At 42.9% G+C, this 17,431-nt stretch overlaps 1 protein-coding gene across 8 annotated transcripts in view; it reads left to right on the forward strand.

Annotated features, from left to right (window-relative positions):
* Window positions 1-17,431, forward strand: part of DOK5 (docking protein 5) — a 65,306-nt gene that overhangs the window by 7,072 nt on the left and 40,803 nt on the right. For all 8 annotated transcript variants that reach the window (XR_013930839.1, XM_080405252.1, XM_080405247.1 and 5 more), the window contains exon 2: window positions 15,024-15,131. Coding sequence is in view for 5 of the 8 variants with exons in the window: in XM_080405247.1 (XP_080261373.1) it covers window positions 15,024-15,131 (108 nt within the window). In the remaining 3 variants the exon portion in view is untranslated. The remainder of the gene's footprint in view (window positions 1-15,023; window positions 15,132-17,431) is intronic.

The following is a 17,431-nucleotide window of genomic DNA, read 5'->3' on the forward strand; positions in this document are numbered from 1 at the left end:
CTAACAGCTAAGTGTCCTGTTCCTAAAAATGCAGGTCTCTGCAGAGATTTATGTATCTGTTTGTCACAGAATAAAGCTCACGGACAGGAAGAGAGAGGTAAAGTAGATTATTTTTTTTTTTTTTTTTTTTTTACCTAGCAGTCTGTTTCTTGTACCTCTGTCTGGCAAAGGAGACGGTGCTAACAGATTTTTGCAGAATCCTGTCTCATGAGGTATCTATCTTCCACTTTGCACTTACGAGGCGAGGCACAGAACTGTGCTTGCAGTTGGATCTGTTTAACAACACTTCTAATTAAATCCGCAGTCGGTGCAGCCAGCTCTTGGGGTTGTCTGTAACCCCATCTGTTGGAGCCACCTCCTTGTTATGCAAGGAATGATCAGCCTCATCTGTCTGTTAGAGTGGGTCCTCCACAGAAATTTGGGCTGGATCCAAGAAAAAGATCTAAGCACCCAACGTGAGGGTTTGTGGGGTTTTAGCAGCTGAAGCCCCAAAGTGCAGTTCTGATACCAGTTGGGTTTGTCCATGGGAGTTTCCTAAGGACACGGAGATCAGCCGTTGTCCTCCAGGGTTTCAGTCACGGCAAGCACCGGGTTGTCTAGCATCTGGCATGTTCCAGCAGCCCTGCCTGGAGGGTTTCTGTCGTTACCCTCTGATGAGGCCAGACCGTCTGGGATCAGATGTGTAGAACGGAGTTTGAAATTAGGGCTTTCAACACCTCTGTTAAAGATGGAGAAAATTCTGCCCATACGTCTAGCAACAAGGTTGTCTGAAGAGCTGCAAATGAACTAAGCTCAGCCCAGACCTTTTCTTTCTGACTGCTCCTTCTGCAGGGCCCTTTCCTGGCGGTGCTGGGGTGGCGTGGGTCAGGGCATTCAGCCTTCCCTCCTTGGTGTCCTTGCCCGTGCTGATGGGGCAGCATGATTTGGTTTCTTTTGTACCTCTCCAAATCAGCTTGGGCATGATTAGGTGATGGCTCGTGACAAGAGTGGCCCTATGCCAGTGCTGAATGTTACTGGGAATGTGGCTGCTCAGTAGGGAAAAATCAGAAAGTTGTACTTCTGAAAGCAGCTGTGTTGATGCCCTCGATCTCACTGGTGCAAGGATCACATTAACATATAGTAGCAAAAGTTTGTGTGGGTGCTGTAGTTCTGAACGCTGTTTAACGCTGGTCTGAACCAGTCTAACTAAATTCAGTAAGGTCCTGCTCATGGTGAAATCGGGGAAGTAAAAATTAGTAGGTAAGAGTAACTGGGGCTATTCTAAAAGAAGCGACTGCTTGAACTGCAACAGTAGACTTGTTCCCTCTTTAGTTAAACTTGTTGAGGACAGAAACCAGATCTGTGCGTGTCAATTTTCTTTGCTCGATGGGTCTGACTAGCCCAAAACCTCCTAATCACATCAGTGTGAAGGAATGTGTTATAAGTGGTGTCCTCCCGTGCGGAACCAGGGCTCTTCGGGTCAACCCCAAGCAGGAATTTGCAGTAGTTTCATCCTCAGTTTGTGATAGGAGGGAGCTGACTGCTTCACAATTTTGTAACTAGTTGCTTGTTTCTACGAAATGCTTGCTTAAGTGGAATGGCGTGAGAAGTACTCGGATATTTCCGGCTTCATTTAAAAACTCAATGAAAAATTGTTCTTGGGTTTCTGGACTGCCTTCTTCTTACTTTGATTAATGCTTTCCTGGCAATATTGATCATTCATCTATCATTAGAATGATGTCAATCTCTTGTGTATTTGAGTATTGCATGAGAACTTATGTGTTGGACAGTGGCCATATGCTAGATTTAAGTGGGAAAATACAACAATTTTGTGCTATAGACTGCTCCTCAGGAAGTATAGAATTAACGCTTACTGCATATGCTTTGATTTAGGACTAGATGGGAAACCTTCTGATTCATGCTTAGAAGTTTGGAAGAACGTTTGTATAAAGTTTTGGACTTGTCCACTTAAGCCATTTTTTTTTTTTTCATTAAACTTCAGCAGAAATTTTTGATTGTCAAAAGCTAAAAAGACATAAAGCTTTCAGGGGTTTCTGTTCTTGATTTTAATTAAACTGACTTCTGTAACTTCATTGAGAAGATGAGAAGATTGGTGTTGAACATTTAAAATGACATGTACTTTTACAAGTTTTGCATAGCACTGTTTCTGTGAAACCCTGTGGGAGGAGAGGTAAAATGGGGGAGAGACAATCTGCAGGACTAGAACCATATGGTTAAAGAGATTGGTGCTGGAATAAGCATGCCAGAAAGTTAATACGGGGATTTAAGAGTATGAGCTGTGAAAACTGGAAACAAGAATGATGTAAGGCTGAGTGGGGAGAAGGAGAAGGAAAAGTTGTCTGCTTATATCTACATTTGAAGCAGCTTATTAATAAAACTGTTGTGTTCACCTATACAGCTCCTTTCAGTCTGGAAGCATCGAGACAGAGAAAAACTGAGCAAATTTCTTATGTACCAACTTAAACCTGCAAGATAATAAGCCCATTGGATATTCATATTTTTAGAAAACTGTTAAATAAGGTGTTGGAACTTATTCACAGATATTAAGATTTCTTACCGTTGGAACTTGTCAGTGGTAGCAGGGATAGGATCCAGGGTAATGCTTAGGAAGTTTGAGCTTTTACCCTTCAGCTGGTAAGGGGTGGGATACCAGGAAACGTTCAAGACCTAGTGCAGCTGGCATTGTATCTATCAGCCCATGGGCAAGTCCTCTTTGGATTTCCTCTGGCACAAAGTTAATGGGATTTGAGTCCAAATCAGTAGGTATCTTGCTGGGGTTACCTTTGGAATGGAAGGAAGGAAGATGAGCTGGAGAAAAGCGAGCAGTGCTTGTCATTCAGGGCTGCTCGCCCTGTGTGATCTGTGTGTTAGAGGACCAGGGTGCTTAGCACTGCATTCTAGATGAGTTAGAAGGAGGTTTTGCAACTCACGTGGTGGAATTACATTTTGTTTCTTCTCTTGAGGTATCTTAATTTTTGCCTTGTGAAAACATGATAGGCAAGCAAGGGTCTGCTATTTTTCCCATGCCCCCCGGCTTTCCATCACACTGTTCTTCCTATTCGAGTTTCATTTTGGGACAGCATCTGAGTTTGGTTTGGGTATCACTCACAGCCCAAGCTATGAAACTAAATGGAACTGGGAAGTCTGGAGATTCGTGTATCTTAAAAATAGGCAAATCTGATCTTTAGGATTGTGTGCACAGAAACAAAAGAGAGCCTAATTTGGTTCCAACCCCCTACCACCAAAATCCTAAAAACCAAGCCTGTGAACTGTTGCAGTTTTTCTCCAAGAGGTAGAACATGGGAGATGATGAAATTCCTGTTCTGATGGTGGCTCTTTTTAGGAGCAGCAACAGCTTTTCTTGTGCTTCCCAGCATATGTTTTCTGGCAAATTACCTTCCACCTTCTTCTTTGGAAGATAGGCTTAGTTTGTGAAGCAAAACAATGAGGTTCCAAATTTCCCTTTTTTCATGAACTGAGTTAACTAGTAAACAAGTGGTTCTTACCCATTTGCTATCTTGTTCTAAAGATGGAGATTTCATTTTACCAAGTCCAACGCAAACCTGCCCAGAACACCCTTTTCTTTCTGGTTTTCTCTCAAACACTTCCCTCAGCTGCCAGTTGTGGGTCCCAGTCCTGCAGTTCTGACTGTTTGCTCATCTTTTGCTGGGCAAAGGTCTGTTTGGTTTCTGGAGGAGACCGCACTGGCTGCTCTGCATACGGGTGGGTATGCCAAGAATGGTTGTAAAGGCAGCGAAAGAAAAAGAAAAGCCCATTATAAACAGGTGGAATTTAATCTTTCGTGATTTTGATGCCTTTTCATCATCAATTCGTTACAGAGTGTGAAGGTAATTCTCCTGCTGGTGTATATGGGCATTGCCTTGAAGTTAGATGGGTGATAAATTAACATTTTGCAGTGTTTGTGGAAACACTTGAAAGAAAGTAACAGATGCAAGGTCTGCACCTGAGACTGACATCTTAATTTGTTTGTGTGGTTTTAGCTATTCCTTGGAAATTGATGGACTGTTTCTATTATCTTCTCGTCTGACTTCATCAAGTGCTGTCAGAAATACCAGTGAAAGTTCAAGCTATTGGAATGAATAGTGGGTTTTTTTGCCCTTTACTGAAAATAATGTAACTTGGTTCAATTCATAAAATACCAATACAATAAAATCAGTAGTATTTCTCCCCAGTAATGTTAACGTAGGAGATTAAATTGTCCCTTTACTTACCAAGTAATGTTTATCTGGGGAACTATCAATGTCCTATGGTCGGCAAAGGAAAAATTCCTCTTCATGCTCTCGCGAATGTCTCCACACCAGTGAGGATGGGTGTTAGCTGATGGTACTCAATTAACTGCACACTATTGAGTGGCAGTGGCACAGTGCTTATGGTAAAATACAAGTGGCTATTCTCTGCTAAATGAGGTAGTGCAAATTAAGACACTATTCTGCTAAGCTTTCGTAGCATTTTTACGCAGCAGTCATACTTTCTTGGGGATGGAGTCTACCTAAATGTGAATGAACTCTTGAACTCTTTCTTTAATTAGTGCTACACAGCTGGGACATGAGAAACTAGTAGAAGTTGGGTTTGTCCATTTAAACTAATGTGTAGATTAGCCTGAACAAATGCAAGAGGACTGCCAGAGCCAGCAGAAAGCTGAAGTCGACTAGGGAAATACTGGCTCTGGGAACCTCATTTTAATCTCTGGTTCTTTAAGTCAGTATTGGTCCACCCCCCCAACCCGAAACAAAAGAACTCCCCCCTCCTCCACAATGAACAAAGAAAATCCTCCGCCCAGCCTCAGTTGTGCCTTTACTAGAAAACTGAATTTTGTTTTTAAAATATGGGACAAACTGATGACATGTGTCATCTGGCCGGTAGCTTTGAAAGTTCTGGCAGAGCGATGGAGCTCTTACATGCAGGATCAGGTGTTTGTACCCAGGATGGGGTCCAGCCACTGACCCCAGCCCCCCTGGGCTCTGCTCTGGCTTGGATCCTTTTTTGCATGTACCTTCAGTAACCCAGGGTACGCTGCAGGTGATCGCTCTGAGTGCACCAAGGTGCTTGAAAAAGGAAATGCATTTTGTCTGCTGCGGACTTTGCCCTGCAGCAGCTTCGAACAGTGTCAGCCCGTCCAGCAGCCTAGGCAAACGGCTTCCATTACTGGCTGCACTCCTGTAAGGCAATGCCGAAGTGCTTGTTACTATGATTTAATGGGCTGTAATTCTGTCACTCTTAACAAAGCCCTATATTTTGGTGAAGTCCAGCTTGCAGTGACTCACTTGATAGCGTTATTTGCTCTTTCATGCGGATTGGCTTTGATTTTAAAACTGATCCAAGCGCCAGAGAGGCTGGGGGAATGACCTATGACTGCATAGCTTTGATGTCAGGATGGAAAGAAAAATGTGGAAGGAATAAGATAAGTTTATCTTGTGTTGGGACAGTATGATGAACTAACCTTGAGACTTCAAGTACGTGTCTGTAGGGTGTCTGTAGGGATGGAGGTAATCTCTCTGTTACAGGGAACCTGCACTGCTTTCTGAAGCTTGCAGGAAAATTAATTGGTGAATGGGAAAGAATGACAGCAGGCCAGAAATGGGCAGTTATACCCATCTGTTCCTTGTGGGCTTGCAGGGCATTTGTCATCCTTGGCTCTCCAAGCAGCACATAACAAGCATCATTAACTGAATTTAACAGGTGGGCAAGTGGCAACAGGTACAGCAGAATTGTTCTAGTCGTACGCTGAAGGTTGAGAAACTAAAGCCCTTCTCCCGTGCCTGGCTTTGGATGCTGGCAGCTTACTGCTGGAGAATTTACTTCAGTGCGATCAAAGCCTAACTCACAGGCACTCTTTGCCCTTTTTGGTCTCGTTGCATGTAGTCTTGAAATTACAAGTCCAGCTCTGGAATACAGCTCTTACAAATGGTCGTGTGCTCTGGGGGGCTGGAGCAAAGCCTGCTGCTGGGAGCTGGTGGGCAAGTACAGCTCTTCTCCAGACATGGAGCAGGTCCCGTCTGCACCTTCTGACAGCTGGGTTCAGGGGTGCATCTCCCCGCCGCGGCTCGAGCAGGTGAGCGGGGGTTCTTGCAGAGCTGTGAGCGGCTGTTACCAAGGGCTAGCGCATGTGTGCTCTGCCGCCTCTTTGCATCTGATGTACTAATTAGTGAGCTCTGTGAACTGTTAATGAGCTGTATCAATGCCGTTTTCCCCCTGTAGCCCATGTAATTAGAGTAACCAAATCAGATACTTAATAACAAAAAAGAATAATTCCAAACCATAATTCATCACAGTCATTTTAAGTTATTCAGCAGTTACCTAATTCTAGCACAGGACTAAATTGTACTAATTTACTGGACCGCACTAATGACCTGACCCAGCAGGACAGCACGTCCAGCTGCTCTCTGCAGAGCTCAGCCAGCACAAGCGGGCTGCACACAATCAGTTTTCAGTCTGCATTGAAGCCTTTAGTATTTTTTCTTTAGTAGTTAGGAGTCCTAGGCTGATTTTTCTCCTATCTAGTTTCATGCCTAGAATTAACTGTGCCCATATATAAAGCTTAGCAGATGTTCAAGGAACTAAATCGGATACTTAGCTCTGGTCTGACTTTTTTTAAACTGTCACTAGCGAGAGAGAGTTTCTGCTCTAAGTGCTTCTTGGCACATGGAGGCACTCTCCTCTAATGGCCTTATGCAGCCCAGAATTACAACCTTTTCTGTGTATGAGTTAAAAAAAAAAACAACCAACAACCAACAAACCAGCAACCCTGTACTCTGAAGGCTGTAAGTCCATAAAGAAGGGCCTGAAAGTGGAAGGGTATTTCAGGTCATGCTCTCTTTCTAATGGTACTGCATCCAACTCATAATTTTTGCAGGGAGAGTAAAGTGGAAGTTGGAGTCTTGCCTTTAATGTCTTTGGTGCTGAAATTCTAGACAGTCATTAGAGAAACTAAAAAATGGACTCAAGTTCCATCTTGCCCTCCATCACATCAAACAGCATGATTGCTTTTCCCTTACATTTCCTGTGTAGTTTATTACACAGGGTAATTTATTTACACATTAGTTTATCAACAAGCCTCCTGTGAGTTGCATGTAAGGAGCACCTGCCAATGCAAATTCAAGGCACCATGAACTAGGTAGAGAGGGAAAGAAATGACTCCTTTGCAAAACACTTACGATACTCATGTGGGGTAAGGAAGTCTTAAATCCCAGCCCTGTGTTCTTAATGACATTTTGCACTGTCAGCTATCACTGTTCTGTTCCAGGTGCCATCCTCCCGGGTGTCCTGCATTCCTGGAGCCCTTTCCCTGCCCCTTGGGGTCCAGAATGCTGCGTTAGGTGTCCACCCAAGTCTGGTGTCTTCTCTTCCCTCTCCGGACTGAACCACAGTGTCTTTCCAAAGCTCCCAAGAGGTTGTACATCAGAGAGATTTCACTTCTAATGCGCTTCATCATCTGGCCAGGATCTGTAATTAAGATGCCTCTGAACTCCAGACTTCCAGTTGCTGAGTGCGTCAGCAATTTGAAGGGGTACATTGCTTCTAAACTACTTTATTGACAGTTGCAGTGATTCACTGTAAAGGGCTCTCATAAGCTCCCAGGTGTCCCTTTATTTTTTATTTTTTTTTTTTTAAATAATCTCCTACCAGGCTGGAATGTATCAGCAAATCCCTTCTTGCCATTTCATCTGAAATCTGCCAGGGGTGACCTGTGCCAGCACCGGCAGCATTTTTGCTGAGCATTTTTTCCCCTTTGTCTGAACCAATGACTAATATATACCAGTTACAAGCAAAACCTGTGAAATGCTGCTTGTGCTTCCCCGTCAATGTCCATTGTCACGGAGCACAGTGCAGACACGAAATAAAACAAAGGCTGCATTACTGAACTGTTAGGTAATCTTGGTTGAGCCATTGTACTGTCTGTGCTTAGATTACGCTCCTCACCACCCTGCCATGGCTGGGACAGCGTGCCCTAGGTCACAGCACACAGACTTGCAGTTGCTGACATGTTTTGGCACTAACTAAATCTTGTCTGTGGAATGAATCCCATGTAATCATGAAGGGGACCCCCCGCCCCCCCCCAAAAAAAAAATTAGAGCAAGGTTGCCTTCTGACCAGTGTGCCAAATGGGAATGTATCTATAGGCTCAAATCCAGCTGTTCAGTGTTTTAAACTAAGGCTGGGGGAATGGCTTTGAGTTCTGAGCCTGAACCATTAACAGAAATCCCACATCTGGTTGATGCAGTTCCAGTTGGGAGGGAAGGGGCAGAAAGAAAGGTTTTCTGGAGAGTTTCAAAGACTAGTTAAAATGCCTTCTATTTTAGAACAGTAGGCATCTGTTGTGACTTGTATGAATAAGTGTAAGAGTAAAGGAAGGCGTATAGATTCATAAAGATCTGTGAAGTGTTCTTTTGTGCGCTGGCCTTATAGCAAGTTCTGGCCAGTGCCAAAGCTGGATTTTGTAACTTGATGAAAAAACTTTGCAATACTGAGCAATATTGTGCATTCTGAACAGGCACAGGGACAAGGTTACAGCTTCATTCCCTATTAGCAGCTGTGGATGACTTCTTAGTCGTAAAATATTGTTTCTGAAGATGTATACTGAATGAGTGGAAGGAGTGAGGTTTATCTCTCCACAAATGTGTTTCTTGGGGGAAGGAGAAATCTAGATTATGGTTTGTTATTTTTTAGTCCCCCAGAGAAGAAGATAGCTTGATATAAACTAACTTTGATTTATATAGTCATTATAACCTGATCACAATGAATAACGCAATATTGCTTACTCATAACACACTCACATTAAATGGGTATTCTGGGAAAGTGAATTCATCTTGTTGTCAAGTGCAACAATATCTTTACAGACATGTGGACAACTTTGCTTAATTTACAGTGCCAGTGAACCAGTCCATGTTTCTGTGCACTCTAAGTCATGCTCAACACATTTCAGTACAAGTTAGGTACGTTTACGGCTATGTGATTCTAGAAATCCATCTACTTGTAATTGTTTATACTTACACCGTGTTTTTTCAGAATGAAATAGAGCTGAATACAGCTGCCAGTATGGGGATGAAGTGGGCCAGTGACAAGGCTGGGCTGGAAAAGCAAAGGCAAGTCATAACTTTATGGAACACTTTGATTTTGTCAAGTCACAGAGAGGTTGTGGGGTCTTCACTAGAGCCGCACAGTCCCATTCAACACGATCCATAAGGCATCATCATACTTGCTGATACCTAGACCTCTTTACTGGAAAGCAATCCTCCAGTTTTCCATGAAGAAACAGCTACCTAATGGAGATGTACTGCTTCACACATGTCTGAGGAGTGATTGGAATTCAATGAATGAGCTGCAGTCTCCCTTTGTTGGCAGTATTTCATTTTTCTAGATGCGAAGCAAAATTCTAGATCCAGTCTCCTCACAAATTTCCTTCAGGCTACAAATTCTATTTCAGGGCTTTTTACCACCTTTTGAATCAGAAGTGACATATTAAGGCATTTTTTTTTTTTATATAGAAGAATTAAGATCCAAACACTTGGCACTAGCTGGCTAATTTCCTGTGGGAATAACTCCCTGTTGGAAGGGACCTTGTACCTGGAACTGCAGCCCACTGGAGATTCCCTGGCAAAGGTCAGCAAAAATACTTAAATAGTTTTCAATATGCAGCTGGGGTACTTCAGTGGGTGAGCTAGCTACCAGCCTTGGATAAAGTGGCAGCATTTTTTTCCTACCAAAAAATAAAAGCTCAGAACACACTGTGAGAAATAGCTTGTGCTGTCGTGCCGTGCCTTTACCAGATTATCTGTTTCTAGAGGTTATCAGGGTCACAAAAGACAAGTTCCTGGCAGCAGCCCAGACTTTCTGGTAATCATCCCAAGCTGCATGATGGTACTTTCAGCTTTTAAAAAGAACAGAGTTTGTGTTTATTTGACAGCAAGTTCAGTGTCCCTGTAAATGCAGTTCATTGGAATTCTTTGTTTTAGGGCAGAGAGCAGAAAATCACAACACAGGAATAAAATAGGGCAGCTTTCCCTGAAGGTTCTCTTGTTCGCAAAGGAGAAATTTGCCAGATGAGTCTTTGTGCTACTGTCTCTGACCTTGATATCCTTCTTAAATAACAAACAAATAAGGGGTGAGATTGTTTGGTCCTGAAATAAAATAGCCTTGCTTTGCTATAGTGTAGTGGAAGCCACGTATCTTAGTTTTAAAAAATAGCCAGTTTTAACCCCCCTTCCTCAAGATATAAAAAATAGCCTTCCCCCCTCCGATTTCTAAATACATGGCTATTTCCAGATGCTTTATTTAGATCAGTTGCTGAACAAAAGTATTGAGAGGTGGGGGAAACTTGCTCTGGATTGCAATGCAGATTTTACAAAGTTCAAATGTTTGTTTCTCACGTGGAACGGTGCTTCACGTATAAAGAATGACATTTTAGGCACTCAGAAATCTAGCTCTTAGTTATCTTGATTTTCTGACCAGTTGAGGGGTGGGGAGGACGGTCTTCCTCCCCACACTCATTTCCAGGATGGTGCAGGGGTTTGGGTCATCACGTAGGACAGCAAAGCCTCTGGTTTCAGTTTCCCTCTCTGCACGAGAGTATTCTCAAATCGCAACTGAACCATGAAACAGTGGAAAGAAAGTCAAAAGAAATTTTTCCACTTCACTCAGCCAGATGCTGACCAGTTCCAGCTGAGGTTAGTATCTCCTTTGCTTCAGTGTATTTCCAGCATCGGGAGCATGGGAATGGCTGAGCAATGCTGCCTGGTTTTGAAGGCATAGCACTGAGAGGCAGGAATCCAGATACTCAGATTGCATCATTCCTTTGAAGTCACTCCTCCTTTGACTTCAGCTGTGCTAATGATTTATATCAGCTGATCTTTAGAGCCAAAAATAGAAGTGTTTTGATGTGACCTTGGACATGCATATTGGATCACCTATCTGGGTTTTGGATGATCCACTTCATACAAGCACATTATTTCCCATGAGTTTTACATTGCAAATTTTCAGGAGAGACCATAGGAAGTAGATGCTAATTTTTGATACTTGAATTAAATTTTCAGTTAGGCTTTCTCAGAAGATCTCACAGGGAGAGCTTTGTAAGTTTTAGGTGTTATGCAAATGACAGCTATTACTGTTCTCTCTCAGCACATCAGATCCTGATTTGCCGTTTGGATTATCTAATCACTGTCAGCCCAAGTGTTTGGAGTGGAAGTAATTACAGCAGTACTTTCAACTAATTCCTATTCATGGAGTAGTAGTGAAAATGTTGATTTGAGGCATAAGTGAGCTAAGTATTCATAGAAACATAGAATCATTTAGGTTGGAAAAGACCTTTAAGATCATTGAGTCCAACTGTTAACCCAGCTCTGCCAAGTCCACCACTAAACACGTCCCTAAGTGCCACAACTACACATCTTTTAAATACCTCCAGGAATGGTGACCCCACCACCTCCCCGGGCAGCCTGTTCCAACGCTTGACAGCCCTTTCAGTGAAGACATTTTTCCCAATATCCAACCTAAACCTCCCTGGTGCAACTTGGGGCTGTTTCCTCTTGTCCCGTCAGTTGTTATCTGGGAGCAGAGACCGACCCCCACCTGCCTACAGCCCCCGCCGGGCAGCTGTAGGGAGCGATCAGGTCCCCCCGAGCCCCCTCCTCTCCAGGCTGAGCCCCCCAGCTCCCCCAGCTCCCCCAGCCGCCCCCCAGCCCCTTCCCCAGCCCCGTTCCCGGCCCTGGACACGCTCCAGCCCCTCCGTGTCCCTCTGGCAGTGAGGGGCCCGGCACTGAACACAGGATTCATGGTGCGGCCGCACCAGTGCCAAGTGCTGGGGGACAGTCCCTGCCCTGGCCCTGCTGGCCACACCGTTTCTGATTCATGATGGAATAGGTACCTAAGAGCATTTGGGGCAGGTTCTTGTTGCTTTTGTCAAAACAGCTGTAACAACGTAGGCAGTTCACATGCCATCTTCAACTTGAAGAAATAATGACACATTTCAGACACACACTAGATCATAATGGCATCAAAGACGTAATTACTTGCTCTGTGTTGTAGCTCGTAACAGGGTCTGTGATTAGCCCTCTGTCTTGGGCACAACATCAGCTCTTCTGTGCATCGACTGCATTTGAAGGGCTTACAGTGCTCCTAGGCAGATGCTGCCAAATTGGTTATTCGTACAATCATAGAATGGTTTGGGTTGGAAGGGACCTTTAAAGGTCACCTAGTCCAACACCCTTTTTTTTATTGCTTTATTGCTAGAGGTTTAGGGGATCATGTAGTTTATGCTCAGTTCAGACGGTGCTGGATGTTCACCTGTGAGATATGTGTGTCATGGGAGTGTAAAAATGAGAGTGTGATAATAGTACCCCTTCTTGATGGCTCCATTGTCTCATTTTTGAGAGTGCTAAGCAGGTTTCAAGTGAGGGAATAGATCTTTTTGAGTTTGTTTATATAAACTTATCAGAGAGGAGTTAACCATCAGATCACTAACATCAATGGGATTCTGAACTGTATGTTCAGGCAAAAAAACCATGTTCATTGTCTCTAATGAAAACAAAATACTTCATTCTGCTTTAAACTACTATTGTGGTAGAATCTCTCTGCCTAGAGGTTCCTTAGGAAGAGAGACTGGCTCATCCAGAGGAGGAGGAAATTCAGGGGAAGGACCTTCATGAACTGACTTGCCTCCAGTTTGCTCGAGTTAGCTTTGTGAATGCCATTTGTTCTTTATAGGTGTAGTTGGGTCGTGATGGTGTTGTCCTGAGTTACTGGCATAATGTGTTCCAACCCTGGGACTCTTCTGTTAGGGAATTGTTGTAATATGGGATCAGAACCAAAACTCAAAGACCAGTATTTATGTTGTAGGCTGATTTGGCTTTCACATCCTTGGAGGTACTTATATGTGACAGGCTTTTTTCACTCTCCAGCTGTGCCCTGATTCTGATCTAAATCCAGGAATTACTCTCGGATTAGTCATTGGTGAACTGCAGTAATAAATTCCAGTAGCACCAACTTAGAGCCATCTACCATGCTTGAAGCGGATTGTTAATAGTACTTATGCTCCTAGTGCCATTTGGAAGGGCAATAACCATACTGGATCTGCGCCCAGCTGGAGGCAGAGCAAAACTTTATTTGCTTATTTGTATTAGAATGCTGTTGTCCTGTTTGGCCCCTGATTCTGTGTGCTGCCGAGCTCACTGTTGCAGCTACAGCTTTGAGATGCTTGCTGACCCGGAGAGGTGCTTCTGAGTGCAGATGGTCTGAGTAGGACATGGTCACGTTGTAGTTGTCCTCGTGTGTGCCGTACAATGGCAAATGCCTTACTAAAGGATTCTGTTCTCTTCTACGGGCTTCTAATTGCTGAAGTTAAAGCTATATGGGTTTGAAAAGCAGAAAGGCCGAGTACTCAAACTTCTGACAGTCTCTTCTGGGTGGGGTTTTGGAGAGTGTTTCTTGTCAAGTGTGCTGAGGTTACCTGGGCCCAGCACACAAAATTGTCAGAAGGCAGATGTCGAAGCGGGTGCATATCTAAATTGCTTTTCTGGTGGTGAGCTGTTGTTTTGGTCAGTGTCTCGTAATTTTCAAACGATTCAATTCAAACCCTTGCATTAAACAGAACAGGTTGAGTGGCCAATAAGCTGGAAAATTGGAAGAAAATCTTGATAGGTTCAGCTGGTGCCTGGCATCAGAGCAGCCTGTCCGTCTGCTAAATGTTTCTGCAGCCAAGTGGGCCAGGAGTGTAGTGCCCACATGTGAGGCAGAATAATAAAGCTGGGGGGAGGGGGGGGGGGGGAGGGGAGTAATGTGGTTCTCTGAACAGCTTTATAGAAACTGTTAAAAGCTGGTGGAAGAAGCACAGCTACTCAACCAACAGCCATTTTTGGGTACAGAAAGAAAGTTATAGCTACTTTTCATGGACATAATCATATTGTGATGAATGTGTTGGTTTGAAACCCATCCAGGGTTCAAAGGATGGGGTTGCGTGGTCTGCTGGTACCTGTTGGGTGCTTGTTAGCTGCAGGCAGTGACAGGACTTGATGGGTCTTGTCACCGATCACTCCTGTGAATGTGCTGCGCTGGAGCTCTGCCAGAGCTGTGAACTACTTGATAACGGTGGCTCAGATATTTTTCTTTGAAATCACACTAATTTTAGTGGCAGTTTTGTTTTATTTCTAACTTACCAGGTGTTACTTTGGAATTACTGATGAAATGTAGGCTGCGAGCAGTTGTCAAGGCTTATAATTCTTTCCTTCTATACAGGCAGTATGTTATCTAAGATGAGAACTGTGGTTTTGAATGTAAGAGGATGGTAGAAAGTGCACCATGGTTAAAGGATAGGTGGGAAGATTGCAAGAAATGGTGGCAGAAGTTTGAGAATCAAAGTGGCTTCATGCTGTAGATGGAGAGGTGGTTTATCAACCACTTTGTACAGTCAGAGTCTGCCTCAAGTAACTTGAATTTAAATTCAGCTGGACCTTGAAAGCAAAATGCAAGTTGTCAGAATGGTTCTGGCTTCTGCAGTTAAATGATCTGTCCTTTTCATTACCCAGTGATTCAGTTCCTTCTCCCTTATGTATCCTCATTTACCGTTATGTGTAGAATATACACTTACAGTTTTACCTCTCGTACTTTTGTGATGGAAGGTCCATTCCTACCTGTCTGCTCAAGCTTTCTTCATGTCTGCCTTAAGCATGCAAGACTGAAACCAGTAGCAAATCCATACAGAAAAGTGTGTAATTTTATTTTTTAAAAGCTGTTTCCTAGAAAGCCCTGCATTTGCAGCCATAATTACAGCTTACTTGCTAGCACCTTTCACACAAGCATGCACTGTCTTAATGAGAATTTCTGATTGTATCATAATTCAAAAGAAATAGGATGTGAGTATATGGTAGCTTGATTTTATGTTTTGTCTAATCTACTGAGAGTCATTAATTGTAGTTCCAGAGCAACAGCTGATTTATGAGTTTAACTTCTATGTGAATATTAGTGATATTTGAGTCATTGGAGATACCAAGTTTACTCTCTTGTGTTTCTAGATTTACCAGAGATGCTGGTTAGTATTCAAAAAAGCTTCAAGCAAAGGGCCAAAGAGGCTGGAGAAATTCTCAGATGAACGAGCTGCTTACTTTAGATGCTATCACAAGGTAAGACACAAGGTTGTTTCTGAAAACTTTTTTTTACCTACAATTAAGAGTAGAATCTGAAGTTGACATGTATTAATTGGCCTGAAAATTTGAACTTTTTTTACTGTCAAGGTCCTAAACCCACATGTGTGTTCCTTCCTTTAGTGGAGTAGAGGCACGGTGTTATATTTTCTGCTTTGTAGTGAATGTCTTGCTAAGCTAATGGGAAATGACTTTATTTTTAAAGAAGATGTCCTTTCCTCTCCTTAGCCCTTTAAAATTACATCTGAAATAATTTGTGGTGACTACTGCTCGTCGTAATTACAGTGACAACCATCCAAGGTAACATGTGAATCCAACAAGTTGGATACTTAGAGGTTCCCATTTTACTAGGATTTTGCATCTGTGGGAAGAAATAGACAGCGACAGGAATGAAGGACAACGTGCAAATTTTTCTTGCAATGATAGTGTGAAAACCTTCGCTAAATTCACCGCTATTAAAAGAATAAAGTTTTTCCCACTAATCACTTCTCTGGAGTTATGTGCATATTTCATATTCAGCTGAGAATTTACATGTGTAATTCTCCTGGGCATGGAGATGAAAATAAGAAATCTTTTAATTTATAATCATTGTTGGCAAAAGCTTAATGTATTAGAAGATTAGGAATTATGTGCATAAATTCCTAGGAGTCGGCGAGCACAGCTCGGCATGAGGCTGATCTGCATTTACTCGCTCTGACATACATTTAGGAGGAAATCTTGCAGGAATACTGAATCTGAATTCAGACTTGTCTGTCTACATGCCATGTAATTTGTAATTGATTGGTCATAGAACCTGTGGCTATTTGTAGTAAGTCATGCCCAGAAATAGTTCATTCAAGTTTATATTAAGCAACTTTCAAAAGTAATGAGAAGTGCATTTTTTTAATTTGCATTTGACATGTTTGAGGGCGGCACAGTGCGTATAAGACAATTTCTAGTGCTGTGTGGAATGCTGATTTTATATTAGTATGATTCTGTCAATTATTTTTGCAAATCTGTATTTCTTGCACTGTATTAATGCAATACATTAGCAGCACATGCTGACTTGAAGTTCACATTAGGTAATGGATATGAAATCCAAGAGGAATCTAAATGAGGCTTGACTTTTTTATCTTCTTCCAAGAAGTTCTGTAGGTTAGCGCTCATTTGTCACATATATAACCTAACAGCAGTTTCCAATATCTGGATCTGCAGACTAAAGCACCATAGAAAGCCTCACTAGCTTGGAGGGATTTTCAGTTTTAAGTCAAGCTTAGTCTATAGTTAACAGTTACTTAATTTTAAGCTATTACGTCTTCTATACATTAAAGTTTCTGTACTTCTCTGGTAGCTTATTTGACAGGAATAAACAACGGTCAAACTCCACTATCAGTCATATGGAATCGGCTGTTTGCTTAAGTGGCCGCTTCTGAAAGCAGTAACTACATCATCGGCTCTGTGATATTAATAGTTACAGCCATTAAATCAAACCCTAGTCTTGGCTGAAGTTTTGAGAAACACTGTCCTAGCAATAAGACATCTTACACACGTATTTTGTGTGGATTTTATCAGAACTTTGTCAAGTCTAGAGATCATTTGAGGCAGGATGGAGACCTAAACCCAAACATCGAGAGGGGAAGTGGGCAGAGAAATTTCTACCTTTTGGAGGAATAAACCCAGTTGGAATGTAGGTGTACTCCCAAAAGCACCGGTTCCACTGGGGGTGACCTCATAGATTATTTCCTTTCATGGGATGGGTGGGGTGTCTTGGGGTCTGAGTCTTAAGCTGAATATACCTGAGATGATCAGTCTGAGCTTCTCTGTGTTTTCTTTGAGTCTTGGACCTGCCGAGCTGGACTGTCAGCTCCCATCACTGAGCCCTTCCCTGTAACTTCTGGCTGCTTCAGGTCCCAGGTATGTAGACCCCAGTCACGGGATGCAGTGCTGAGGTTTCTGCCAGAAGGCCTGCAGTCATCCTGTATAAAGCAGAGAGATCTCGCTTCCCAGCACCGCACCAGCCTGGATGCTGTGGATGCTCTTGCTGGGAGCCCACGGGGATGCAGACAGGCTGGACCACTGAGCTGCGACATCACTGCTGTTTGTGGGAGCTACCCCAGGAAGCATTTGCCCTCCACGTTTATCGCTCCTCTTTGCCACACTCTCTTCTATTATTATTTATTATGTTATTATTTTTTATGTTATTATTTATTATTTTTTTATTAGCAGTGCTAAACGAGTAGGGTGGTTTCAGTGTAGTGGCCCAGGACAGTGGGTTGTCACTTAGGCGGTGTTGCTATTTG

Source organism: Falco punctatus (assembly GCF_963210335.1).
Source record: "Falco punctatus genome assembly, chromosome: 10".
Taxonomy (NCBI): Eukaryota; Metazoa; Chordata; class Aves; order Falconiformes; family Falconidae; genus Falco; species Falco punctatus.